Raw genomic sequence first — 25,990 nt, 5'->3', positions numbered from 1 at the left:
CTCTCTCAGTTGGAGAGATAGGGATTCGATGGGTGGACTGGTCGGTGGATAAGGATCTGACCGGATGGTCGCATCCAGAGGGTAGTGGTCAATGGCTCGATGTCCAGATGGAGAGGGGTGACAAGGGGCGTCCCTCAGGGATCCGTGCTGGGACCGGTGCTCTTCAGTATCTTCATCAATGATTTAGACAGTAGGATCAGGTGCACCCTCAGCAAGTTTGCCGATGCCACCAAGCTGAGTGGTGCAGTCGATGTGCCAGAGGGACGGGATGTCATCCAGAGGGACCTGGACGAGCTAGAGAGGTGGGCCCGAGCAAACCTCATGAAGCTCAACAAGGTCGAGTGCAAGCTCCTACACTTGGGTCGGGACAACGCTCGTTATCAATACGGGCTGGGGGATGACGTGATAGAGAGCAGCCCTGCGGAAAAGGCCTTGGGGGTCCTGGTGGGTGGAAAGCTGGACATGAGCCAGCAACGTGCGCTTGCAGCCCAGAAGGCCGATCGCATCCTGGGCTGCATCAAAAGAAGCGTGGCCAGCAGATCCAGAGAGGGCCTTCTCCCCCTCTACTCTGCTCTGGAGAGACCCCGCCTGGAGTACCATGTCCAGCTCTGGAGCCCTCAGCACAAGAAGGACACGGACCCTTTGGAGTGGGTCCAGAGGAGGGCCACGAAGACGATCCAAGGGCTGGAGCCCCTCTGCTGTGAGGACAGACTGAGAGAGTTGGGATTGTTCAGCCTGGAGAAGAGAAGGCTCCGGGGAGACCTTCTAGCGGCCTTCCAGTCCCTCAAGGGGGCCTACAGGAAAGCTGGGGAGGGGCTGTTGGCAAGGGCATGTAGCGACAGGACGAGGGGCAATGGTTTAAACTCGAGCAGGGCAGGGTTAGATCAGACATTAGGAAGAAGTTCTGTACACTGAGGGTGGTGAGACACTGGCCCAGGTTGTCCGGAGAGGTGGTGGAGGTCCCATCCCTGGGGCCAGGCCACGCTCAAGGCCAAGCTTCACGGGGCTCTGAGCAATCTGATCTAGTTAAAGATGTCCCTGCTCACTGCAGGGGGGTTGGACTACATGGCCGTTAGAGCTCCCTTCCCACTCAACACGTTCTATGATTCTATGAGTCCCCTGGGCGAGCCCGGGTCACAGCAGGGGGCGGGACAGGCTGCCCCTCCAGGCTGGGGTGGCGGGTCACAATGAGCCCTTAGTGACCTGCCCTTGTGACGGCTGGTGATGCCCAGCAGCACGTGCACGGCAGCGCCACAGTGTCCTGGACACTCGTGGCAAGTGGACGTGAACGATTTGGCGCGTGTGCGAATCCCTGTGCACGGAGCACGTGTTTCCCTGCGACCCCTGGGACGTTTCCCGCCGGGGGCCAAGGCGTCTCCCCAAGGCTCCACCGTCTGCAGCACGTAAGAGTGTGGGTCTGGGCCGGGCCAGGGCCACAGGGACCCCAGGGCACCCAGGCCCGGTGGGCCCTTCTGCAGGGGCTGGGGGCAGGAGAGCCGGCGCCAGGGCCGGCTGGGCGAGGGGGGACTGCCCGCTGGAAATGGCGTCCTGCAGGAGTTCCCCCCAGCCCTGCCCAGCCCCTGCCACCCACCACCTCCCTGCTCGGGCCAGGCCGCACCGCGCTGGGGCCGCTGGCCGTGGGCAGCCCCCTCCCCACCCTCAGCCCTCTCCTCTGTCCCGCAGGACGGCGAGCGGTTGCCCTCGGAGCAGCCCTGCACCTGAGGCGGCAGAGGACCAAAGGGCCGGGGTGGCCGCCGAGGACCATCAGCGGCCAGAAAGCCCCAGGCAACGCCGGGTGCAGAGCGAGGACTTGGGCTGCGCCAGCCTCCTCATGCTCCAAGCGGAGGAGGAGAAGAGCCCCGGCATCCCCGCCATGAGTGAGTAGCGAGAGGACCCCAGGGGACCACCTCCAGCCTCGGGGCAGAGAGCAGGGCAGGGAGAGGCCGCTGGGCCGGCGGGAGGCAGCGGTGCTGCCGGGCTGGGGCCTTTCCCGCCCTGCTGCCAGCACCATCCCGGGGGAGACGGGGCGTCAGCACCCCGGGCCAGGGCTCGCTGGGAGCAGGGCAGCGGGCGCAGGGCTGGAGAGGGGGCCCCTCTCTTCCCTCTGCCTCCTGCCGCGGCTACAGCTCTCCCCGCGCTTGTTCCTCATCAGGTGGAGCTGCTTCTGCCGCCAGCTGCTGGCTGGAGGGCGAGGAGAAGGAAGCCCACACCTACGGCTTGGCCTTCCTCGACGGCACCCAAAGGGTAACGGCAGCCTTTGAGGCCAGCAAAGGGCGGCGGGAGGGAAGCAGGTCTTGGTGGCGGCGGGGACCATGGCCGTCCTCCAGCCTGCTCCAGCCCGCTGCCTCTGGCAGGTGGGTGACGTTGTGAAGACCATCCATAGGCAGCTGGCCCGCGTCACCAGGATGCTGCTCTGGGACATCCTGATGAGCACCCTTCTCCAGCTGGCCAACATGAACCCTCAGGAGGTGGTCATTGGCCTGCTGAGGGTTTCCCGACGCTGTGACAGGTACGTGGCCCATCAGCCTCAGGGGCAGCTCAGGGCCTCCGGGGCCTGCCCAGGGAGAAGGGGTGGTGGCCGAGGTGGCCCCGCTGACAGCGTGCTCTGGCTCTGCAGCATTGCCAGGGCCATGTGGAGCACGCTGGCCTGTGAGCCCAGCCTCGTGGCCGACCTGCTGAGGACGCTGCTGCGCGTCAGCCACCAGTGCACCAGGCGGTACGGCACCAAGGAAGACTATGGCTGCCAAGAACACCTGGCCGTGAGTGTCTGGATGAGGCTTGCTCCGTCCCGCCCGGGGCTGCACGCCCCTCTCCAGCCCCTCGGGCCCGCTCCACCCGCCCCCAAACCCGGCCCTCCCCGGGGCACCTGGCCCAGGGCCCTCGGGCCACAGCCGGGCAGGGCAGCGCGTGCCGCTCGGCCCCGTGGTGTGCCGGCAGGCCGCCTGTCCCGGCCCTGCTGCCCGGACACCTCTGCAGTGAGAGCCATCCCGGGCTGTTTCTGCAGGTGGCCGGTGCCATGCGCGAGATCTTCCTGGTGCCCGCCAACCGACGCCACGTGCGGCTACTTCTTGATGAGCTCTTCATGGCAGTGCTCTTCCAGATCTCCTGCAGCCTGAACGGCTCATGGAAGGGCTGCTGCCGCCCTGGCAGTAGGAGCGGGACACATCCTTCAGTGCTCAGGTGCTCCGGCACTCCTCGGGTGCCCCGACCCTGTCCCTGGTCTCTCCCCGGGCCCAGAGCCGGGGCCGGGGCTCCACGTGTGACCGCGCTTTGCTCTGCCCGCAGGAGCGCAGTGAGCGCCATGCAAGCGCTCTTCCAGTGCCTGGGCGGTGCCTCCCTGGTTGAAGTCATCGGGAGGCAGGGGGCCTGGGACATGCTCAAGAGTGCTGAGACCTACCACAGCGGCGTCGCCATGCTGACGAGGTGAGAGCCTGCTCAGCCGCCCTTGCCTGCCCGGGCGTTTCTCCCCTGGCGGGGAAGGGCCGCCTGCACGATCCCCGTCCTCATGGGCAGTGGGACGCCCACCTCTCAGCGCAGTCCCAGAGAGGTTGGCCTGCCCAGCTCGGTGCCACCAATGCCTTCTTCCCCGGGCCAGGGTGCTGCGGCATCAAGTACCGGACTGCTGCGCCACCTTGTCTGAGCAGGCGGTCAAAGGCCTCCTCCAGAGACGGGCCGTGCAGGACGTCGGCGCCATGGTGGTCTTCGTGGAGGTGGGCCTGCTGGCACGCGCTGCCTCTCTGAGGGCAGGCGGGGGGAAGGCAGGCTGCCTGCGTGCGGCAGAGGGCAGAGGGGAGGCGGCCAGGGCCCTCTGCGGACCCTGCTGCCTCCCGCCTGGGCTGTGTCCGGCCCTGGCGCCTTGCCCCGAGCCGTCCGGGAGCTCTGCTGGCTGTGCCGGGCTCTCACTCTGCTGCCGATTGCCTTTCAGCTCCTGGAGTACACCGACTTTGAGCACGTCAATGCCCAGGTCCTGTCCCTCCTCCAGGCCCACCTGAGCAGCGAGGAGGTGCTGCTGCGCAGGCTGGCAGTCAGCAGCCTCGTCACGCTGTCCGGGAGACCCAAGAAGGTGGGCAGGGGCCGCCGGGCACAGTGCGGGTGTCCGCCTGGGGCTGGGCTGCAGGCGCGGTGCGCGCAGCGGCTTGCTCGGGCTTTGCCAGGAATCGGGAGCGGCGGGAGCGCTGCCCGCTGTCCCTGCTGCCCCGTTCAGCGGCCCGTGAGCGCTTCAGGCCAGGCCCTGGGCTGCTCCGCACGCGCAGACACCTCTGCCCGACTGGCCCCGCACCCTCCACACGCAGCGTGGGTCGGCCAGTGCGGTGCTCGATTGCGTCACACAACACAACCACAGAATCACCGAATGATAGGGGTTGGAAGGGACCTCTGGAGACCACGTAGGCCAACCCCCCTGCCAGAGCAGGTTCACCTAGAGTGAAACGGTGTGTTTCTCGTAGGCAGCGACACTGCAAGGCCTGCTGCCAGAGGTCACACAGCGACTGCAGGACGGTGACAGCGACGTCACGACAGGGGCCCTGACTGTCCTCGGCAACATGCTCCGCGTGCTGGACAGGCAGACGGCTGGCCCCATCGCTCTGCAGCTGCTCAGGACGCTCCCGCCCCTCTTTGAAAACGTAAGGCGGCGGGAGAGCGGAGGCTTGGATAGCATGCCCGGGGGCACACGTGTGCCTGGCCCGGGGTGGCGCGTCCCTCTGCGCGCGTGCCCACTGGCCCGAGAGTTCTTCTCCTCACTGCAGAGGGAGAGCCACAAGCATTCGTCTCCTCACCGTGGGCTTGGAGGAGCGAGACTGAGGTCCTCCCCTCTTCCTTCTCTCCTCCTAGGAGTCCAGCGACGTGCGAGAGCACTCCATCCTCCTCTGCAGAGATGCGATGGGGGTGGCAGTCAGCAGCCACAAAAAGCAGATGAGGAAGGACGTGGGGAGGAGCCTGATGATGCCCCTGTTCTTCCACCTGCACGACAGGGACCAGAGCGTAGCTCAGGTGGGGATTTCTAAGCCCTTTGAATGTGCCGCAGCTGGGCACATGCCCCCTGAGGAGGGCTCCGAGCCCCCCGCTGCCTGCAGCCGCAGAGCTGGCAGCAGCTGAGGAGGTGGGCAGGGACGTGTCCTACCCCTGCCCTGCTCGGTCCAGCGGAGCAGAGCAGCAGTGCACGGCCACGAAGACCGAAGCACTGGAGCCCCCCTGGGCTTCCCAGGGGCGCCTGCAGGTGTCTGAGGCCAGGCCTTGGACCCCCAACCCTTGCCACCCCCCTGCCCTGCCCAGGGACCCCCTGGCAGTCCTGTCCCCTGGGCGGCAGGGCCATCTCCCACTCTCTGCTGCTCTGCAGGCCTCTCGGGAAGCCCTGCTCGGAGCGGCCAAGCTCCTGAAGCGCAGGCAGCTCAGGAAGCTGCTGGAGACGGAGCAGCCATGGAGGCTCGGCGAGTGCCTGGTAAGGGCGGCCTCGAAGCCCCACAGCCAGACTGGAGAAGCCCCTCTCCCCCCACGCGTTGGAGCTCCCAGCTGGGCCCCTGCCCGCTGCGGCGTCCTGGGCGCGCGAGCAGGGGAAGGCAGGGAAGGCCAGCCCTGGGCACAGGGGGAGGCTCTGGGCCCACCCTGTCCCCTCCTGCTCTCTCCAGCTGGCGGAAAGCAGCCGCGGCGCGGGGGATTACCTGCGGCAGAGCCTGCCGTACCTGCGGAGCCCACAGGAGCCCTTGCGCGAGGCGGCCGTCAGATTCATCGGTGAGCCACAACCCCGCCGCGGGTCCCTCCCGGCCCCGTGGCAGCTGAGCCCCAGCCGTGGCTGCTGACGAATGCACCGGGCGCCTGCAGAGCCCCGACTGCCCCACGCGGGGCCGGGCGCCCACGGGGCTCCCTGCCGCCCTCTCCCACCCCTGCCCACGCAGGGGCAGCTGCTGGCAGCCTTGCGGGGTCCCTGGCCGCCGCCTTGGGCTTCACCCTCAGGGCACCGGCCTGGGCTCAGCCGGGCCCGAGGGCAGGCGGGCGCGTGGCCAGGCCCGTGGGGTCGGTGGGGGGCAGTTGGGCTGCTGGGGCGGGCAGGCCAGCGGGGTCTGTGACGGGCTGTGTGTGCCTAGGGCTCGCCGGGCGGCAGCTGAGGGATGGGCGCCAGGAGGAGCTCCAGGTCATCTGCGACGGTGAGCGAGGGCAGTGGGGTGTCTGCCGGGGCTGGCGGGGAGCAGGAGAGCCCCTGGTAGGGAGCTCCGGTCCCTGCCCCGGCCGGGGAGGGCTCTGCTCCCTGTGCGGGCAGAGCACAGAGACATTGCGGGGGCACGTGGGGCGCTGGTGGCCAGCACCTTCTGGCTGATGCCAACGCCTCTGGCTCCCTCCTGGCCGTCGGAAGAGCCGGGGGGCCAAGGGGGGCCCTGGCCGGAGGGGTCCAGAGGTCTCTGTGCACCTGGGCTCTGACCTCGGCTCTCTTTCTTTCCACCCCAGCCCTTGAAGGCGCGGTGAACGATGGCAGCATTTTCGTGTCTTCCCTGGCGGCTCAAACCCTGATGATTATGGAGGCAGTCGTGAGAGAGCCTCCCTCCAGGTTCTGCCTGCAAGCGCCGTGCTCCTGGCTCCAGAGGGCATGGAGGAGGAGGAGCACAGCCGGCATGCCTGCGTCTCCCAGCCGTTAATAAAAAGATTGTGGAATTTCATGTGGTGTTTGGGCTCTTCTTCCCCATCCCGCACTGCCCTGCTGCGCCCCAGACACCCACGGGGACCTACTCTGCCGGGCCACCCCTGCACCGTGTGGAGCCCCAGCCCCCCCGAGAGCTGGAGGGGCCACATCAGGGATGTCCAGGTATGGAATCAGCCATGCCGGAGCCCGTTGCTTCTCCACCACGTGCTGAGCAGAGCGGCAGTTCCTGGCCCAGGCACGCTCGGGGCGCCGGCAGGGGTGGAGAGTGGCCCCACCAGTGGTGGCAGCCCCACAGGAAGGCCAGAGGTGCTGGACGTGGCGACATCCACGTGTATGTGGGCTCGCGGGTCATGTCTCTATGGATTGGCCAAGCCTGAGATAGGAGGGTGTTAATGAAAGCTTCCGCGCTGCAGTGGAATTGCTTTCTCTGAATAGAGGAATGAAAGACAAGTAAGCCCTTGACGCGTTTTAGGTCTCCATGTTCTTGTCAAGGCTAGAGCAGCATGTCGTGGTTTCACCCCGGCCAGCGACCAGGACCACGCAGCCGCTCACTCACTCCCCCCTGCTGGGGTGGGGCCCAGAATCCCAGAATCCCAGACTGGCCGGGGTCGGCAGGGGCCTCTGGAGATCACCCAGTCCAACCCCTGCCAGAGCAGGGTCACCCAGAGCAGGTGGCACAGGATGGCGTCTCCAGGCGGGTTTGGAGTATCTCCAGAGCAGGAGGCTCCACACCTCTCTGGGCAGCCTGTGCCAGGGCTCTGCCACCCTCACAGGAAAGGAGTTTTCCCTCACGTCGAGATGGGATTTCCCGTGTTCCAGTTTGTGCCTGTTGCCCCTTGTCCTGTCCCCAGGCACCACTGAGAAGAGCCTGGCCTTGTAGATATTTATAGAATCACAGAATCACAGAAGCATTATGATTAGAGAAAACCTTTACGATCATCAAGCCCAACCATCAGCCCAACATTGCCAACTTGCCACTAAGCCATGTCCCTCAGCACCACTTCTGACCATATTTTAAATACCTCCAGGGATGGTGACTCCACCACTGCCCAGGGCAGCCTGTTTCCATGCTTGACAACCCTTTCTGTGAAGAAATTTTTCCTAATATCCATCCTAAACCTCCCCTGGTGCAACTTGAGGCCATTTCCTCTTGTCCTATCACTTGTGTTTGGGAGAAGAGCCCGACACCCACCCGGCTAACCCCTCCTTTCAGGGAGCTGTAGAGAGCAAGAAGGTCTCCCCTCAGCCTCCTCTTCTCCAAGCTAAACATGCCCAGCTCCCTCAGCCTCTCCTCACAGGACTTGTGCTCCAGACCCCTCACCAGCTCCATTGCCCTTCTCTGGACTCGCTCCAGCACCTCAATGTCTTTTTTGTGGTGAGGGGCCCAAAACTGGACACAGCCCTTGAGGTGGGGTCTCACCAGTGCCCAGTATAGGGGAAAGGTCACTGCCCCATTCCTGCTGGCCACACTGTTCCTGATACACGCCAGAATGCTGTTGGCCTTCTTGGCCACCTGGGCACGCTGCTGGCTCATATTCAGTCAGCTGTTAACCAACACCCCCAGATCCTTCTCCTGCAGGCAGCTCTGCAGCCACTCTGCCCCAGCCTGTGGCATTCATGGGGTTGGTGTGACCCAAGTTCAGGACCTGGCACCTGGCTTTGGTCAACCTCACACCATTGGCCTCAGCCCATCCATCCAGCCTGTCCTGATCCCTCTGTAGAGCCTTCCTGCCCTCCAGCAGATCAACAGTCCTGCCCAACTCGGTGTCCTCTGCAAATGTGCTGAGGGTGCACTTGATTGCCTCGTCCATGTTGTTGGTAAAGATATTCTAGAATCATAGAATGGTTTGGCTTGGAAGGGACCTTAAAGATCATCCAGTTTCACCCCCTCTCTTAGTGTAAGAAGCGTTATGAAGATGACTTGCATAGGAGTGCAGTCGATATTCCCTGAAGAGAAGCAGTGATCACATTAAGCGTGCTCAGGTCTTGCAGAATATTGAAATAGAGTGTTGAAAATACGGTGTCTGATGGTGGTCACACATGAACTGATGGCTGTAGTTGGGAATCACTCTTAGGTGCGTATTTGTCACGGATGAGTGGAATGCACCTCACTCGAAAGAGAGAAGACGCAATATGTTTTATTAAGGTAAAATAATAATTTGACAATTGAGTAAGTTTGATGGAATTTAACAAAGTGTAACAGTGGTTCAATAAGTTTGGTGGCGAGGTTCACCTTATTAATTACCGCATGGAGGAAACATACAAAGGAAAATTGAGTTCGACTCGAGCTAGTGGTTCACACAGAGACCAGAGGGGCAGAGTAAAGAGGGCCTTGCCGTTGAGATACAGGGTTCAGAGTGGACCCCCCCCAGCTCTGTTTTTGGAGCCTGGGTGTGGCTGGGTCCAATCTGAGTCTCAGACTTGAACAGTGGTTTATGTCTAAAGGACTCATCCATACAATGTTTAGAATCATATTAACTCTATGGGTTAGTGACGGTTCATAGCATTAATGTGGCGTGCTATCGAGTACACAGGTGATCAGTCGCAGGTAGGGGATCTCTCTGCCTCGGGTACGGGAGGATCTCTTAGTCTCATGTAAGCAATCTCAAGCCTTGAGAGGGATCTTCTCAAGGGGGGAGTCACCCGGCCTGCAGTCCAGCTGCAGTTCAGGGAGAGCTCCAACTGGGCCCAGCCTGATGGCAATATTTAGGGTGAAATAGTTGGCTGATAGTCAATAGTATGGACAAGATAGATGTCTTCGTTTTAGTTCCGGTATCTTGTCCTGTACTTCGCTTGTCTTGCATTTTGGGTTTCAAAACCACCTTTCGAAATATTTTTCAAGACACCTTCACTCCCTTGCATATGAGGCAGGGGCTTTCCGGCTCGCCAGTTCAGCCCCGGGACATGAGGCTGGTTGCTCCTTAGCGAGCCCGAACCAAAGTATGGCGAGGAGTCAGTTGAATCCGACACAGTATTCTGTATCTGGAGACACCCCATCGTTTGAAAGATCCTATTGGCAGGAAGTGTTTCTACTTTTGAAGGGGTTTTTTATTTGCTTAATCAATGCTTTTGTAAAGAAATACTCCTAAAGATCTCTCTATGCTACCTCAGTTATTATTTTTCCATTCTCCTCAGTGAAGGAGGACACAAGGATGTAAAACCTGTTATCACAGACTCATAGAACGGTTTGGGTGGGAAGGGACCTGTAAAGGCCACCCAGTGCCACCCCCTGCCCTGGGCAGGGACACCTCCCACCAGCCCAGGTTGCTCCGAGCCCCGGCCAACCTGGCCTTGAACCCCTCCAGGGATGGGGCAGCCACAGCTTCTCTGGGCAACCTGCTCCAGGGGCTCACCACCCTCACAGCAAAGGATTTCTTCCCAATATCCAATCTAAATCTCCCCTCCTTCAGTTTGAGGCCATTCCCCCTCGTCCCATGGCTCCCCTCCCTGCTCCAGAGTCCCTCCCCAGCTTTCCTGGAGCCCCTTTAGGGACTGGAAGGGGCTGGAAGGTCTCCGCGGAGCCTTCTCTTCTCCAGGCTGAACCCCCCCAGCTCTCTCAGCCTGTCCCCACAGCAGAGGGGCTCCAGCCCTCCCAGCATCTCCGGGGCCTCCTCTGGCCCCGCTCCAACAGCTCCGTGTCCTTCTGCTGTTGGTGCCCCAGCGCTGGAGGCAGCGCTGCAGGGGGGTCTCACAGAGCGGAGCAGAGGGGCAGAATCCCCCCCTCACCCCCCTGCCCACGCTGCTGGGGATGCAGCCCAGGCTGCGGGGGGTTTCTGGGCTGCCAGCGCATGCTGCCAGCTCATGGCCAGCTTTTCCCCCCCCAGCACCCTCAAGTCCTTCTCCTCAGGGCTGCTCTCCATCCCTCCATCCCCAGCCTGGGCTGGGACCGGTGGTTGCCCTGACCCAGGTGCAGGACCTTGCACTTGGCCTTGCACATGAATTTAGTTAACATCGAGCCTCCTTTCTGCTCAGCAATGCTAGAGTATCCAAACTGATAATGAAAATTCGTGTGAACGCCTGCCTCTCCAAGCTGATGTCAAGTGTCAGGTTTTCTTGCAATGCTGAGTCTCATAAAAAATGCCCTAAGCACTGCAAGGTGACACAGCCCCAGGCAGCTGCTGTTCCTCTGAACAGCTATTGCTTTTCCAATTCAGACAACGGTGCTGGTCTCTTGGGTGCTGAGCCAGTACAGTGCCAGGAGCTCTGCAAGGCCACAAAACCCATATAGGGGTAGGCAACCACTGCACCGCTCTTCTGGGCTTTTCCTGGGCCAAACTGCAGCTACAGAATTACACAATTTTCCCTGGAGCTATCTGTACTGAATAAACATGCAATTTTTTCAGGATCTTCAATATACACTGTAATAAAAATTATGATGCTTGAATGGGGACAGGACGTATCTCGGACGTTAATCAAAGTCAAGGCAGGACATTTGCAAGCAGAGGTACTATCTCCTATTAAACAACTCATATATAAAAATAAATTTATCAGAAAAGCCTTCAGGCACTCCAGCCCTACTTTAGTGTCTCTCAAAACTTAAGTATTTTTTCCAACTATAGTGGCTGGCTAAATAAAAGGTATTACCTTTATCTGTAATTCCGGGGTCCATAGTCAATCACAGCCTCAGCAAAATACCGAAAGCCCATGGAAAGCCACAAATGAAATAATTTCATTTGTTCCTTGTAATTCAAAGAGTTACATGAATTACAACTCTTTTATAAGATAAGATAGAACACATTTTACCCTAACTTCCATACAGGATAATTATTTCCAGGACAATCTTTCCTTCATAAGCCTTGGATTTCTACCTACTAGTGTTTGCCTCCGGACACCATACTTCCCGAACATCTCTTTAGCAGAACAATCCCACTGTTCAAGCACAGGCGGTGCTTGTCAGGGCCCTCTCTTCCTCCCATGGAGGAAGAGTCATTAATGGGCTAATCACGGTATCTGCATCGATTCCTCTGTGTACCTACAAGCAAAACTGGCACTTTCACTTTTGGCTTGGTTCAGTAATTGATAGATCCCAGATGTTGAAAACTGTGCTTAACCCTTCATTCAAGTAAAAAATTCCACTTAACAGCAGAAAACCACTTACCGCGGGTGCCTCCCACTCAGTAGGGAGAGGAAGCCCCGTCGCTGGGACCGACGGTGGGGCTGGCCCCCCAGGGCACTGCCAGTGAGGGGCAGTCCCCCCAGCACAGCCCCTCTCCCCACACTCAACCAGAGGCTCAGGAACCTCTCCAGCACTGTGATTTCCATTCCCCATCCCCAGCTTCCCCCAGGGACCTCCAAAAGCAGCTGCCGAGCCAGGCGGGCAGAGCGATGGGGTGCTTGGAATGGTGCGTGCCAACTCTCTGTTTGAACCATCAACAGGGGAACAATGTGGATTACTTCTTACCATACCAGGAAGAGCAAGTGCGAACTTCAGGCCTGGTTTCATTCCGAAGTTAAGCATGAAATTAGGAACTGCACAATGCTATTGAAAAGGGATTCAAGAGTGAAAGGTTGGTTTTAAAATTGTTTTCCTACAGACTAGATGTTTTCCCTTGCCTGGATCTCCTGTCTTGCAAACGCTGCTCTCACCTGCATATGTCCTTCATAATGTCCTTCATACGGGGTACGTTCAGAAGCTTCTCAATCCTGACTTTATAACTCTTTTTACATTAATGCTGTCCCTTTTTTAATGCACAGCACTCAATGAAGACAAGGGGACACTGCAGAACAAGGCACTACATGCAGAAAGGAAAACATAACATACAGCAGCCTGCCTTTGAGTTAATATTGCCCAATTACGGTTTACGGTGCAGCTACATCAGGCCAAGGCTCAAGCTGCGGTTCAAACTACTACAGGCACAGTTTTTGCCCGTCTTTCTCAAAAGGATGGCTCAATGATAGGATAAATATAACTTGTTTATTCTGTTTGAGCTGCTTGTGAAAGCAGCTTACAGAGCCTGAATGTCTCGCAGAGTCATCATGAACATTTTCAAGCGAAAGCACAAAATACATTTCTCTGTTCTTTGCCTGGCTGATTAATGATGGAAAAACAGATGGTGTTTGCTCATTTGTCAAATTAAACTAAACCCCCCAAACTATTACCAACAAAACACTCCTCCTGAATGATTTGGAGGGTTGATCTTAACACGGCTCTTATTAACACATCTCTCCAGGAAGCTCTAATTATCCAGTGACTTTTTGATCTCTTGCCCACAACTACTCATTCCTTCTGTCTCTTCATTGTCCCTTAAATGCCACCTCAGTCTGACCGCCTTCGCTTAACCGCTCCTCGCCTCCCTCCTTATCCTGCCGTTCGTCCCTAATTGCAAACAGCCACGTCCAGGTGTCCTACACCTTCTCCACCAGCTCCCTGGGCGGCTCTCGGTGCCCCCACACACACCCACTTTCAGTCTCCTTGCTCCCAAAAGTGCTTTTCCTGCCTTTTCTGGTTCTCCCTGCGAGCCCCCACCACCTCCTCTTCCCGCCTGTCCCGACACTCCTCGCCGCTCACCCAGCTTCGTCCCCGCTGTCCCCCCTCTCCCACCGCATCCAAGGTCCCCCCTGCTCCCCTCCATCCCCCACACCAATCTCACGACTAATCCCATGTCCCGACACGATACGTTGATGTAACTAGACCTAGAAAGGGCTGGCAGGACAAGAGACTTAGAAACATAGAACTCTGGGACATTAAATGGTTATACACTATTTTCAAGTTAGGTGCGTATTCTAGGGTTTCAAAGCTCAGAAAAATAAAACAGAATAGCGCATATATTTTTTTAAAGTTAGTAAATTCAAGATGCTGTAGCCTCTGTTCTTTGCTGTCAAAAAAAAGGGGGGGGGGAGGAAAAAAAAAGAAAAGAAAAAAAAGAAAATCTGCCAGCTAACTCTCCCTCCTTAGTTCACAGCCACTGGAGTTAATAATTCTCTGTTCCTTCTGCAATCATCAACAAGAAAATTGAAGAGAAAGCATACTAACCGACAAACTTTGGATATTAAATTAATGTGACTTCCCTGCAAATAACAACATGTTTAAACTAAAAGCAAAAACACCTTAAAAGCTTACAGATAGTTATTATGCTTGAGAAGCAGCGGAGGAAAGGGAGTTATCTCAGCCTGGACATGCGGTTCCACTGATTTCATACGATTAACAGTAAACATATGATTAAACGCTTTGCTGGATTTTAGCCAGAAAATTCAATTCTGCAAAATCCTGAGCACTCTTCCACTAATATGAACACGTTCATTAAACTTTCAAGTAAAACTTCCTATTACTAACATTCTACTAAATGTCATACAGGCAATAGCATATTACTCATAATTGATACCTTCTTAAACTGAACTGCATCTTTATTAATTTAAATAGCTAATTTGTGTTAATGCAGTACTTTTAAAAAAAAGGCAATACAATTACTATCTAAGCAATCACGTGAGTCAATGCAGGTATATCTGAAGACCTTGCAATACTCTTCTTTATACGATCCATGTCTTTCTACAGGACAAGACATCAATGGTCAGGTTTCATTGCAGGTGCCACTAGCTGGGTGCGGAGGGAGGGAAGGGAAGGAATTCTCCATTCCCCCGGCACCACTCAAAGGGATGCGTGGTCCTGGCCCCTTGGAGTACCAGCTCTACCACCTCCCACCTTCCCATCACCTGCCCTCTGCCTGCGAGGGGAGAAGGTTGAGTATTTCTTGCAAAAAAACAAACCAACAAAAAAAGCCCCACAGAACTGGTCAGTCTGTCACAGCATTCCCTAGCAGATGACGAAGATGTGATTCATCTGACAGAAGGCAGAAATTCACATCTGATCTTGTCAGCACTGGCTGGATGAGCAGTCAGCGAGGGGAGGAGGAGGAGGAGGAGGAGGAGGAGGAGAAGGAGGAAGAGGAGAGAAACATTTCTGTGCTGTAGTTCTTCTAAAACCCCAAAGTGAAACAGGTCAGCTCAAGAGCACCTTGAAGGTGCCATGTCTCCCTATTGACAAGGAGACATGATCAGAGGTGGACATCTAAATTGTGGACATCTAAATTTAAATGTAGTGAAATAAATTGATTGTGGGCTTTGCCTTTTTCATTGTGGTCTGTCATAGAATCACAAATGGTTCAGGTTGGAAAGGATCTTAAAGATCGTCTAGTACCAACCCCCCTGCCCTGGGCAGGGACACCTCCCACCAGCCCAGGTTGCTCCAAGCCCCGTCCAACCTGGCCTTGAACCCCTCCAGGGATGGGGCAGCCACAGCTTCCCTGGGCAATGTGTTCCAGTGCCTCACCACCCTTACCTAAAGAATTTCTTCCTGATATCCAATCTAAATCTACCCTCTTTCAGCTTGAAGCCATTATCCCGTGTCCTATCATTACAATCCCTGATAAAGAGTCCCTCCCCATCCCTCCTGTAGGCCCCCTTCAGGGACTGGAAGGGGCTCTAAGGCCTCCTCGGTGCCTTCTCTTCTCCAGGCTGAACCCCCCCAACTCTCTCAGCCTGTCCTCACAGCAGAGGGGCTCCAACCCTTGGATCATCTTCGTGGCCACCTCTGGCCCTGCTCCAACAGGTCCATGTCCTTCTTGTGCTGAGGACTCCAGAGTTGGACACAGTACTCCAGGTGGGGTCTCACCAGAGCAGAGTAGAGGTACAGAATCACCTCCCTCACCCTGCTGGCCACACTTCTTTTGATGCAGACCAGGATGCGGTTGGCTTGCTGGGCTACAAGCCTACATTACCGGCTCATGTTGAGCTTCTCATCCACTGACACCAAGTCCTTGTCCTCAGGGCTGCTCTCAAGCCATTCTCCGCCCAACCTGTATTTTTGCCTGGGATTGCCATGACTCAGGTGCAGGACTTTGCACTTGGCCTGGTTGAACTTCATGAGGTTCACACGGGCCCACCTCTCCAGCCTGTCCAGGTGCCTCTGGATGGCACCCCTTCCCTCCCACGTGTTGACCGCGCCACACAGCTTGGTGTCATCGGTGAACTTGCTGAGGGTGCACTCAATCCCACTGTCCATGTCACCGACAAAGATGTTAAACAGCACTGACCCCTGAGGAATGCCAATTGTCACTATTTTCCACGTGGATATTGGGTCATTGACCGCAACCCTTTGAGTGCGGCCATCCAGCCAGTTCCTTATCCACCGAGTGGTCCATCCATCAAATCCATGCTTTCCCAATTTAGAGACCAGGATGTCATGCAGGATAGTGTCAAACACTTTGCATAAGTCCAGGTAGATGATGTCAGTTGCTCTCCCCTTGTCTACCAATGCTGTGGCAACATCACAGAAGGCACAGATGTTTTCCCCTGACACTTCCCTACTCCTCACTACTTTTAAATACATTTATACAAACAATGGTGTTGACACAGACCCACTTACCCTTCACAGACACCAAAAGCCAGACGGCCCTCTGTGTGCTCAAGAGAAACCTACAGATGGAGATAAGGCAACTTCAAACTGAGCCTGATTACGACCAAACTCTGCAAGCAGCCAACATATCGCCCCAAAATGTGCCCCAAAGAACTGCAGCCATGCAAGACGATGCGGAGCATTGGCAGGGTCTCTGTACCCTGGACCCTTGGTCTGGGCAGAGAGCCCACCGTGTCCCAGAGCTGGCCTGTCCCTCACCCAGCACAGCTCGGGGGCAACCTTCTCCAGGGGGCTGTTGGAGCAAATCTGGTATTACACAGTGAAGGCATAAAGAGAAACATAACTTTTGGCTCTAAACTGAAAGCACACTTTTTCAAATTAATGTATAAAAAATGTACTTACAATAAATAAAAACAAACAAGAGCCACTACATTATGTATCAGGTTTTTATACCCAACAGCTTCTTCCTTTTCCAACAGAACCAGGAAGAAGCAGCCATACACGGCAAATGCTTGTCACATTATTTGATGAACTACCAAAAAGAGTTCAGTGAGGAGAAGGAAGAGAAATACTTCTATGGAATCACATTAGTAATACACTAAGCTCCCTAAAATATGCTCAAGTTTTGTACTTCTTTTTGTGGCACTTAATACACGTCCAGAGATTGCTCACATACCTAAAAAGTTAAAACTTTCCATGTAATTTATACCGAAGGTATAAACAGTATAAGTACAAACTGTTAAGTATATAAACATAACCTTTACACCTAACTATTTACCTTAAAACTATGTAACGTGTTTTATAAGCAGTAACATACTACATTCCCCCGTAAAACTTAAAATAATTCAAGCAAAATAGGATCTCTAAAATATCAAATATTATGAAGCACTCTGCTGTAAAGAAGTCCTTTTGAAACGCAAGTGCAAAAAAACCCACATTGGCACAAGATCAGCCACATTTCTGACAATGCAGAGCTCCTTACCTTACTCAATTCTACGTGTTTCAATGCTTTAACATAACATTAACACTAGAATTTAATCTGGAGACAATCTTCATGGCCACAGTACATTTTTATTTCATGACAATGGTTCTTCGTTGGGGCATTCACCAGGATTCTCTCCCTTCTGGCCATCACTTAGCTTGCTGCTTGTGAGCTGCTTTGTTTTTCCATAGATAAATCACCACCATTTTTGTACTTCTCAGCAAAATAATCGGAGTCAAAGCTTACAGACAGATCTGGAGGACTCACATAAACGTTTCCATTGTCTACTGTGACTTTATGAATCCTCTGTTTGACTCCTTTTGATTGCCACTGTGGTGTTGGCGATGGCTCCAAAGGGTTTATTCCTTCATACAACCCTTCTCCTGTTTCCAAAGTAATTTTATACTTATGCCAAGGACAGACAATACACGCTTGACCATTGATATCCTGCAAGAAGAACAAGAAAAAGAAAAAAATAGCAAGTCATCGGCTTCTGATTCTTCTCCTGGAAGAATCTCTGGGGCAAAAGACTTGTTTGGTGATTCGGCTGTATTTTACATGTATATCTATTTCTTTTGATGTTATGTTCAGCTAAAAGTATTCCAAAAAAACGTAACAGAATTTTCACATGACTCTGTGCCACTACATCATTTTTATTTTGCTTACGTACCTCTATTTCTCCAAGACACAACGGGCCTCCTTCATCTGAAACACGGCAGAACACAGTATTAATTTATGCAGCAGATTTTACGCTTAATTGTTGCAACATTGAGATCATATGTGGAAATATCTTACGGTAGCAGCGAGAGTCCAAAGCATGAAATTTCCCTTCATGGTAGAAAACAACGACTTCTCTGCCATTGACTTTGGCTGTTATTCTTCGGGACTTCTTTATGTCTTCTTCTTTGCCAATTAATATAAGACCGTCTGGCTCCACTTCAACTGTGCCTGTGCTTGCGCTGGGCAAATCCACATCCTTAAAATACAAAAAAAAAAAAAAAAAAATATTTCAAAATTCAAAAAGCCACTTATAAAGCGGTTCATGTTTGGATTTCTGTGTGTAGAATGGATCGATGTCTGGGTCCCAGAGAAAAGCCACCCGTTTAACACATGAGATGAAAGGAGCAGAAGTTTTAGTAAAAGACTATCAATGTGCACACAAAGCCAAGCTCGGGAGTTTGGTGATAATGTTCGGGCAACGCATTCACTAACAGAACCGGGACTGGGAAAACCAGCTGCTGCAAACCTGATACCTGAGGCTGAGGCAAGATAAATTCTAAATCACTTTTCACTTACTCTGCACTTTAATTGCCACATCCCCTGGAAAGCTCTGTGCAACCGAATACAAGGATGGTAAATGTAAAATACTATACAATTTAGCTAGGCGATGGTTAGCATTTACATGTAAATCCAATACTCTTTAAATAATATTATGGCTAGAAATACAAACTGATATAAGTTGATAAAATTTTCAACTGCAAAAGGGGACAAAAAATTGTTTATTGAGAAGCTGTATTCAACCTGGCCTTTTTAGCAGATGTCTGCCTTTCCCTTCCTCCTCTTACATATTTCAAATTCAAATGCCTAATAGCCTCTCCCAGCAGAGGACGTGAGTAGTTTTATCACAAAACCTGCCTTCCTATTAAAGTTGCTTACAAACATGTTCCAGTTCCCTCCGAATTCCCACTATGACCATAGTACCCTCTCTTGCCCTGAAAAATCAGGTAAAAGAGGTCAGGATGGGGACGTGGGCAGGCGATGCCGCAGCAGGGGGTGCAGGGCCCCCGCGGGCAGCGTGGCAGCGAGCCGCCCCGTACCTTGTGTCCACGCCAGATCGCGAGGAAGATGAGGAAGCAGAGGAGGAAGTGGAGGCTCAGAACGATGAGGTCCAGCATGGCCTCTCCCCGCCGGGCCCGTGGCACCCCGTCGTGCCCCACTTGCGTCTGCGGGGGCGAGCGTCCTGGACCCTCTGTGCGTGCCGGCGGGACGGCCCTTCTGGCACCCGCGGCAGGACGCAGGGAGGCTCGGCACGGCGGGGGCAGCTCTGCCGGGGCTGATAAGGAGCAGGGAGGCGTTGGGCTGGCCTGATAACAGCAGAAGAGAACTCTGTGTCCCTCCTGAGCCCCTGCCACCACCACCAAGGGGGACACACCGAACCAAAACCCTGCTCAGAGCCACGCGTTACGTTACGTGTTCGTTGGGGACAAGCAACAGCACATTCTCTAATACACCATTACGCTGGGAAGACTGGGGTAAATAAGAGTGTGGCGTTTTCAGGGCCAGTTGTTATCTGATTTGCACACAATCAACCATAAGAACCGACTCTCTGCTTTCCAGTTTACAGGAACTTCCACCCAGTCTTACCTAGAAAGTGAAACGTCGCGGTCAGACTCACGGGACCATCCAATAAGGCGTTCACGCTTATTTTCCTCAGGAAATCACCATAGCATGCAGCAAGCTAACCACAAGAACTGGTGTAAGAAATCCCTGATTTTTTACTGTCATCTTTTGGCTGACTTAGTGTATAAACTTCCCAGATTGGCCAAAATCTTAAAATGCAGAAGCCTGTAGTTAGAAACACTCTTACGAAGGCACCTCTAAAAAATTGCATATCTATAGACGTACACATATTGAAATACAGACACACACAGACGTCTCTCTACCTACATCCACACACACACGTACATGTCCAGACCAGTATTAAAATAACACTGGGTGCTGAACCTCCAGCTCATTTAGCAATGTTTTTTCTGCAGTCAGCCTGGATTTTGTACACATAAATTGTCCAGGCACCCCAGCCTGAAACCCGTCCCAGACTGTCAGCACGTTGTGGACTCTACAGGGCCCAACTGGCGTAAGCCATTAATAGCCAACGTCTTCGCTTTACAGGCAAGACTGGCAGGCTTATCTACAACCAATTGCAGATTAGGAACTGCCTTGGCACATCGGGGTCCTACAGAAGGAAGCCCTCATGGTCACGTACACTTGTTAATATGCTAATGAGCTTGGTGGCAAAAGACTTCCCTCAGAGCGCAGTTAAAGACTCTTCATCACAAAAGACGCTCTTAGAATCACAGAATTATAGAACTGTCTATGTTGGAAGATACCTTTAAGATCATCAAGTCCAACCATTAACGCAGCACTGCCAAGTTACCACTAACCCGTGTCCCTCAGCCCCACGTCTACACAGTTTTTAAATCCCTCCAGGGATGGTGATTCCACCACTGCCCTGGGCAGCCTCTTCCAATGCTTGACAACATTTTCAGTGTAAAAATTTTCCCTAATGTCCATCTAAACCTCCCCTGGTGCAACTTGAGGCCGTTTCCTCTTGTCCCATCGCCTGTTCCTTGGGAGAAGAGCCCGACGCCCCCTGGCTACCCCCTCCTTTCAGGGAGCTGTAGAGAGCGAGAAGGTCTCCCCTCAGCCTCCTCTTCTCCAGGCTGAACACCCCCAGCTCCCTCAGCCGCTCCTCACAGGACTTGTGCTCCAGACCCCTCACCAGCTCCGTTGCCCTTCTCTGGACTCGCTCCAGCACCTCAATGTCTTTTTTTGTGGTGAGGGGCCCAAAACTGGACACAGGACTCGAGGTGGGGCCTCACCAGTGCCCAGCACAGGGGGATGGTCACTGCCCCAGTCCTGCTGGCCACACTGTTCCTGATAGAGGCCAGGCCTCTTACTGCAGGCCTACCGTTGGCCACTTTCTCATCCATTAAGGGGACGTGTACCTGCAACGTACGAACAGAAAATGAGAGATTTCAACCTGGGGCAGCCCAGGCACTGAAATCCCCAAAGGAGGCAGCAGTTTCTCGCCTAGAGGAGTACCCCGCGCATGGGACAGGACCCAGCATATGGGAAAGACAACAGGCCTATGCGTGGTTTCCACCCAATGTGATCTTCTCCTCTTCCACCTCAGCCCCCGGCTCAGTGCCACCCGGATAACATTGCCTCCATGGCTGGAACCAGACCAACAGAGACCTGCTTTCTCCTACCTTTCTTTGCACAGCACAGACACGGGCGTTAAGTGTGGATCAGGAGATCGTTGAGCTGGTGAGTGTCACCTGCGTATCAAAAGCACATTAAAATGGCACTTTGTCGGTCTGCCCTCTCGCACCCCCTTGGGAAGCGCACAGTCCATCACACTCTAAGGTGAAATAATGAGCCGTTTTCCTTGCTCCTGTTTTTTTTCCAGCTTGATGACTGTGTTAAAACCAGCCGTTCAAACACGGCATGGAGTACAGCGGCCCACGTAACCCCCCCAGCTCAGAATCCTGAGCTCCCAACCAGCTCCCAGAGCAGCACCTACCAATGGAGGTAAAAACATTTCAATCAAAAAAGAGAAAAGGTTATTCCCCCGCACACACGCTTCAAGTTGATTTTCTACTAGATTTTTTTCCCAATGTTTTCCTAAGAATTTGGCTGCTTTGATGTTTTCTGAGTCACTGCACAGCGCGCTGGATGGAGGCGTCCCTGCAGCCAAGTGCCATCTGCTGGGAACGACGGTCGAAGGGATTTGGGAGCAGCCAAAGAATCCGTCTTCCAGCTAGAAATACAGCTGGGTTTATGAGTCGTAGTAATTCACTGCTCTACTCTGCCCTGCTCTAACTCCGTTCCCTGCTTCGGGGAAAGGGAAAAACACAGCGGGTCTGACGTGCCCCGGCGACACGGGTGTGGGGGCGGCAGCCGTCGGGGGCTGCCCCGGGTCCCAAGAACAGGTGAAGACGCGACCCCCCCCCGCTCCCCGCCGCTGCCCCCCCGGACGATGCTCCGCTGCGGCGGGCAGCGGCGGGGCCGCCGGGGGGGACCGAGCGGAGGCGGGTGGACGTTACCGAGCCGCCGGGGGAAGATGCCCGATGGTTCGGGGCGGGGGGGTAAGAGCGGGGGAGAGGACCACCGGGGCAAGATGCCCGCGGGCCCCGGCCTGTGCAGGGCATGAGGACCACCGGGAGAAGACGCCCGTGGTGCCGGAGGGAAAGGACCACCGAGGCAAGATGCCCGGCGGCCGCGGGCGATGCAGGCGATGAGGAACGTCGGGGTAAGATGCCCGCCGGTGCCGGGGGGGTGAGGACCACCTTGGGGAGAGGACCGCCCGTCCCGGGGAGAGAGGACCGCCGAGGGAAGATGCCCGCCGGTGCCGGGATGTACAGCGGATGAGGACCACCGGGACGAGACGCCCGCCGGTGCCGGGGGCGGGGGGCGTGCGATCCGCCGTGCGCGCAGCCCACCCCCGGTGCCGGCTGACGGCCAGCCCCTATAAATGCCTCCGGGGAGCGCCGAGCCGCCGCCGCCGGGGGAGCTGGGGGTCCCGGGCGGCCGCTGCCCCGATGGAGGAGGACCCCTTTCCCCCAGGCCTCAACCTCTCCGCCCCCGGCGCCCCCCCGCCCGGCCCCGGCCCGCGGGCGGCCTGGGCGGGCGCCGTCCTGCTGCTGGCGCTGGTGGGCAACGGGCTGGTGCTGGGGGCGCTGCGCGGGGGGCGGCCGCGCCGGCGGCGGGACCTGCTGCTGGGCCACCTGGCGCTGGCCGACCTGGCGGGCTGCGGGCTAGCGCTGCTGCCGCGGCTGGCCACCGAGCTCCCCGGGCCGGCCGCCGCCCCGGGCGGCTTCGCCTGCCGCCTGCTGCCGCTGCTGCAGCGCTGCGGGCCGCTGGCGTCGGCCCACGGGCTGGTGCTGCTGGCGCTGGAGCGGCACCGCCCGGCCCTGCCCGCCCGCGGGCTGGCCGCCCTGGGCTGGCTCCTGGCCCCGCTGCTCGCCCTGCCCCAAGCCTTCGCCTTCCGCCCGGCGCCGCGCCCCGGCGGGCCCCGCTGCCGCAGCGTCTTCGAGGAGCTGCCGCGCTGGCAAGGGCTGGCCTTCGCCGCCTACGGGGTGGCCACCGGCTTCCTGGCGCCCGCCGGGCTGCTCTGCTGGGCATGCGCCCGCGGCGGGGCCGCCCGACGGCGGCGGCGCGGCGGGGGGCGGCGGGCGGCGGGGGCCGGCGGGGCGCGGGCGCGGCGGCTGCCGCTGGTGCTGGCGGGGCTGTTCGGGCTGTGCCGCCTGCCCCGCTGCGCCCTGGAGCTCGGCCTGGCCTCGGCGGGGGGCGCCGGCGGGCGGCGGGAGGCGCTGGCGGCGCTGGGCATCGTGGCGGCGGCCAACAGCGCGCTCAACCCCTTTGCCTGCCTGCTGCTGCACGGCCGGCTGCGGCGGGGGCTCTGCGGCACCGCCACCGGCACGGCCGCCGCCTGCTGCCGCCCCGGCACCGACGGACAGGGGCGACGCGGGGCCACGCTCCGCCGACCGCTCCGCCGCCGCGCTCCCGGCCACCCGGGCTCCGCCGGCACCCCGGGCATCCAGGGCTCCCCCGGAACCGCCGGCACCCCAGGCTCCTCCGGCATCCCGGGCTCCCCGAGCATCACTGGTATCCCGGACACCCCTGCTACCCCCGGCATCCCGGGCTCCTCCGGCATCCCCACCATCCTGCGCTGCCCCGGTACCCCGGTCTCCCCTGGCACCCCGGCGGCCGCAGCCGCAGCACCTGGGCCGTCTCCACGCGTGGTGCGGTGTTAGTGCAGTTGCCAGGACACGACTGGTCACGGAAGAGCTCTCATCCCAACACCGGGACCAGGCCGTGCACTGGGAAGCGTTGGGGCAGCTGCACAATGGTGCCCGTAATCTTTTACCTTGGCATTGGCTGAGCTTTGGGGATATATTTTCTTTTTTTTTACTTATTGGTGTGTTTTCGTGTTGAACATGCATATGGAAGAGGGCAAAATCAGCAGGATGGCTGTTGCCGTGCAAAGTGCCCAAACGTTGTTCCCATTCAGCAGCCAACTTACTTGTCCTTACAGAGCCTTATGAGTATTTTGGTTGTAGTTTGTGGATTTTGTGATACCTAATTTGGAAATAAAACTGGTCAGTCCAAGAAGTTACTCTTTTTTTGTTGTTGCTGTTGTTTAAATCCACTAGAAAAGGATGGCTGTGACCGTTTCGTTTCAGGTGGGCTGCTGTAATTCCTGCGTAAGTTAACTTATTAGCTGTACAGACTGAGCAGGCGGCTGTAACAGGCACACTGCAATGGGATGTACGTGTGTCAAATGAGCAAAAGTCTTCTAAAACACTGTTATATTTATTCCTGCATAGCATGTTTTAAGGCAGAGCAATGACGGAATACTGCACCGAGACCGTATCCTCCTCGTTTGGCTCCCATTTTATTAATACGATTTCCGTTACACCCACTTCACCAGCTAGATATTTTTTGTCATGTTCACACCACAAATTAAGCTGAACCTACATTTTTCTGCAGTACAAGACCTCTCGTTCTGTAGGACCAGTCACAAACGATGTGGGACGTTTATGGCTGGTACCACGTGCGTATCGGTACCCTCCATGTGGTGATGACAGCTGACGTGTGGAGACGGTTGACAAACAAGAGCTCTGTGCCTGCGGACGGGAGCTGTGTTAGATGTGATTGTTGGAGGCGGGAGGGACCTCACCAATGCCCGACGGAGCAGGAGGTACACCGGCATCCCCACTTCTGGTTTTCACAGTGGATTCCCAGTCCGACTGTTGCCCTGGAGGAGTCAGAGACACTGAACATGAACCAAAGTGAAGCCGTTTCTCCCTGAAGAGCCTGGCTGCAGCTTCTGTGCAGGTATTCTCTTGACTGTTTTCATGTTTCACCACTTACAGCTCTTTTTTTTCCCCCTCTAAATAGCTCATCAGAACAGCCCTGCCTGAAAAACAAAGACATTTATTTTTCCGTTCTCAGTGTCAGCGTTTGCTGTGCTCTTAGATGGGCCTTACTCATAGCTGAGGACTTGTCAAGGTTTCTCTGATGGCTGAAATAAACCCAATGTGATTCACAAGACCCTTTATTATACTATTTTCCTCTGAACCTTCTCATCTGTTTACGTCCTTCTTAAAAATCAAAGCCATGAAGTGGAGACAGTACCCTGAGGATTTACTAGTGTTAAGAAGAATAAAATAATTGCTGCTTGTGTCTTACATGCAATGCTCCTTTAATCACCCTCGAACGTCACTCGTTTCCTTCATCACCACATCGTGCTGTTGATTCATACTCTGCTTCTGGGGCTCTCAAATCTCCAGGCGTGTGGGGCTTTTTTTCCTGCAAAACTGCAGCCTAGGCAGTTCATTGTTCACTGTTTTAGTATATTCCCCCTTCCTTTTTATTTTGACCTTTAACTAAACCATGATGAATTTTATCCCATCCATTTCACATCATTTTTCCAGCTGATGAAGACTACTTTGAATTTTAGCCTATCCTCGAAGTGCCAATAGCGCTCCCAGGGTGCATTTTTTCATGTTTAATGAGAAAAAAACCACCTACTCCTGCATTCAAATTACTTATTAAAAAGGTACCAAACAGTACTACATCAAACTCTTGCAGACTTTATTTGATCAACCTTCCCACTTTTTAGTTTTTGGTATCTACTACCAAGTTTGATTTTAGCCAGCTGTGAACCTAACTTATAGTAATTTTAGCTAGACTCTTATTTCCACGGCTTGCTTAAAAATAAGGTCAGATAGGCTGTCGCCCAAGTGCATTCAAAGCCTGGATTTCCCCACCGATTTTTTTTCTTACCAACTAGGCTGGTTTTCCTCACAAAGGGCGGGTGATTATTTTCCATGCAATTTGTTGTCAAATTGACACTGCGAAGTCTCTTACCCCTCCAGTGACCGCTAGGACCTCGTGTTTACTAAAATAATTCCCATCTTTGTTCATCAGGACAGTGGTACCTCTGCTGCCTTTGTAAGCACTTGAAGATAAGATAAAAGAAAGGTTCAGCAGCTGATCCGGCCGGTGCCTGGTAGGGCTCCGACCTGGCTGCATCTAATAAACACGCTTGAACCTGTTGGGATTCCAGCCTTCCTTCTCCATTTCCCTCCCCGGTGTCTCTTCAATTTAATACCACGTAACGCATTCAGTGTGATCAAAAACACTTACGAAGTAGTGCACCTTAAAAGCTTGTGTCTTTGAGGAAAGCACTGTCCACAGAACTGACAAAACAGAAATTACCCCAGTAAATTCTTTATAA

General features: G+C 55.4%; 2 protein-coding genes across 4 annotated transcripts; one reads left to right on the top strand and one right to left on the bottom strand.

Annotated features, from left to right (window-relative positions):
• Window positions 1–8,743: 8,743 nt before the first annotated feature.
• RFESD (Rieske Fe-S domain containing) lies at window positions 8,744–19,347 on the bottom strand. Of its 3 annotated transcripts, XR_012584922.1 has the most exons (6): window positions 18,783–19,347; window positions 17,761–17,941; window positions 17,636–17,670; window positions 16,966–17,412; window positions 15,993–16,042; window positions 8,744–12,110 (listed from the first exon to the last, which is right to left on the bottom strand). XR_012584922.1 is itself a non-coding variant. In XM_074570090.1 (4 exons), exons 1-4 carry the CDS (start codon window positions 18,858–18,860, stop codon window positions 17,119–17,121), a joined length of 588 nt encoding a protein of 195 aa, XP_074426191.1. In that variant the 5' UTR covers window positions 18,861–19,347; the 3' UTR covers window positions 16,416–17,118. The 3 variants fall into 3 exon arrangements, 1 of the variants encoding a protein (XP_074426191.1); XR_012584923.1 differs by lacking the exon at window positions 15,993–16,042; XM_074570090.1 differs by lacking the exons at window positions 8,744–12,110; window positions 15,993–16,042 and having other exon boundaries at window positions 16,416–17,412.
• A 2,508-nt stretch (window positions 19,348–21,855) lies between these two features.
• GPR150 (G protein-coupled receptor 150) lies at window positions 21,856–25,210 on the top strand. The gene is made up of 3 exons (XM_074568883.1): window positions 21,856–22,865; window positions 23,013–23,424; window positions 25,185–25,210. The coding sequence occupies exons 1-3, from the start codon at window positions 22,113–22,115 to the stop codon at window positions 25,208–25,210; spliced, it is 1,191 nt and encodes a 396-aa protein (XP_074424984.1). The 5' UTR covers window positions 21,856–22,112.
• The last annotated feature ends 780 nt before the right edge of the window (window positions 25,211–25,990 follow it).

This window comes from Larus michahellis, chromosome Z (genome assembly GCF_964199755.1).
Source record: "Larus michahellis chromosome Z, bLarMic1.1, whole genome shotgun sequence".
Classification (NCBI taxonomy): Eukaryota; Metazoa; Chordata; class Aves; order Charadriiformes; family Laridae; genus Larus; species Larus michahellis.
Note: the sequence above shows the minus strand (reverse complement) of the source record. Positions and strands in the feature narration are given on the sequence as shown.

Coding starts and splice junctions, on each gene's coding strand:
- GPR150 (XM_074568883.1), top strand. CDS start 22,113: ATGAGGACCACCGGGACGAGACGCCCGCCGGTGCCGGGGGCGGGGGGC. Junction 22,866..23,012: donor CCGCCGGGCTGCTCTGCTGG/GCATGCGCCCGC, acceptor TGCGCCCTGGAG/CTCGGCCTGGCCTCGGCGGG. Junction 23,425..25,184: donor CACCATCCTGCGCTGCCCCG/GTACCCCGGTCT, acceptor TCATTTTTCCAG/CTGATGAAGACTACTTTGAA.
- RFESD (XM_074570090.1), bottom strand. CDS start 18,860: ATGCTGGACCTCATCGTTCTGAGCCTCCACTTCCTCCTCTGCTTCCTC. Junction 17,671..17,760: donor TTTGGACTCTCGCTGCTACC/GTAAGATATTTC, acceptor GCCGTGTTTCAG/ATGAAGGAGGCCCGTTGTGT. Junction 17,413..17,635: donor TGTGTCTTGGAGAAATAGAG/GTACGTAAGCAA, acceptor TTCTTCTTGCAG/GATATCAATGGTCAAGCGTG.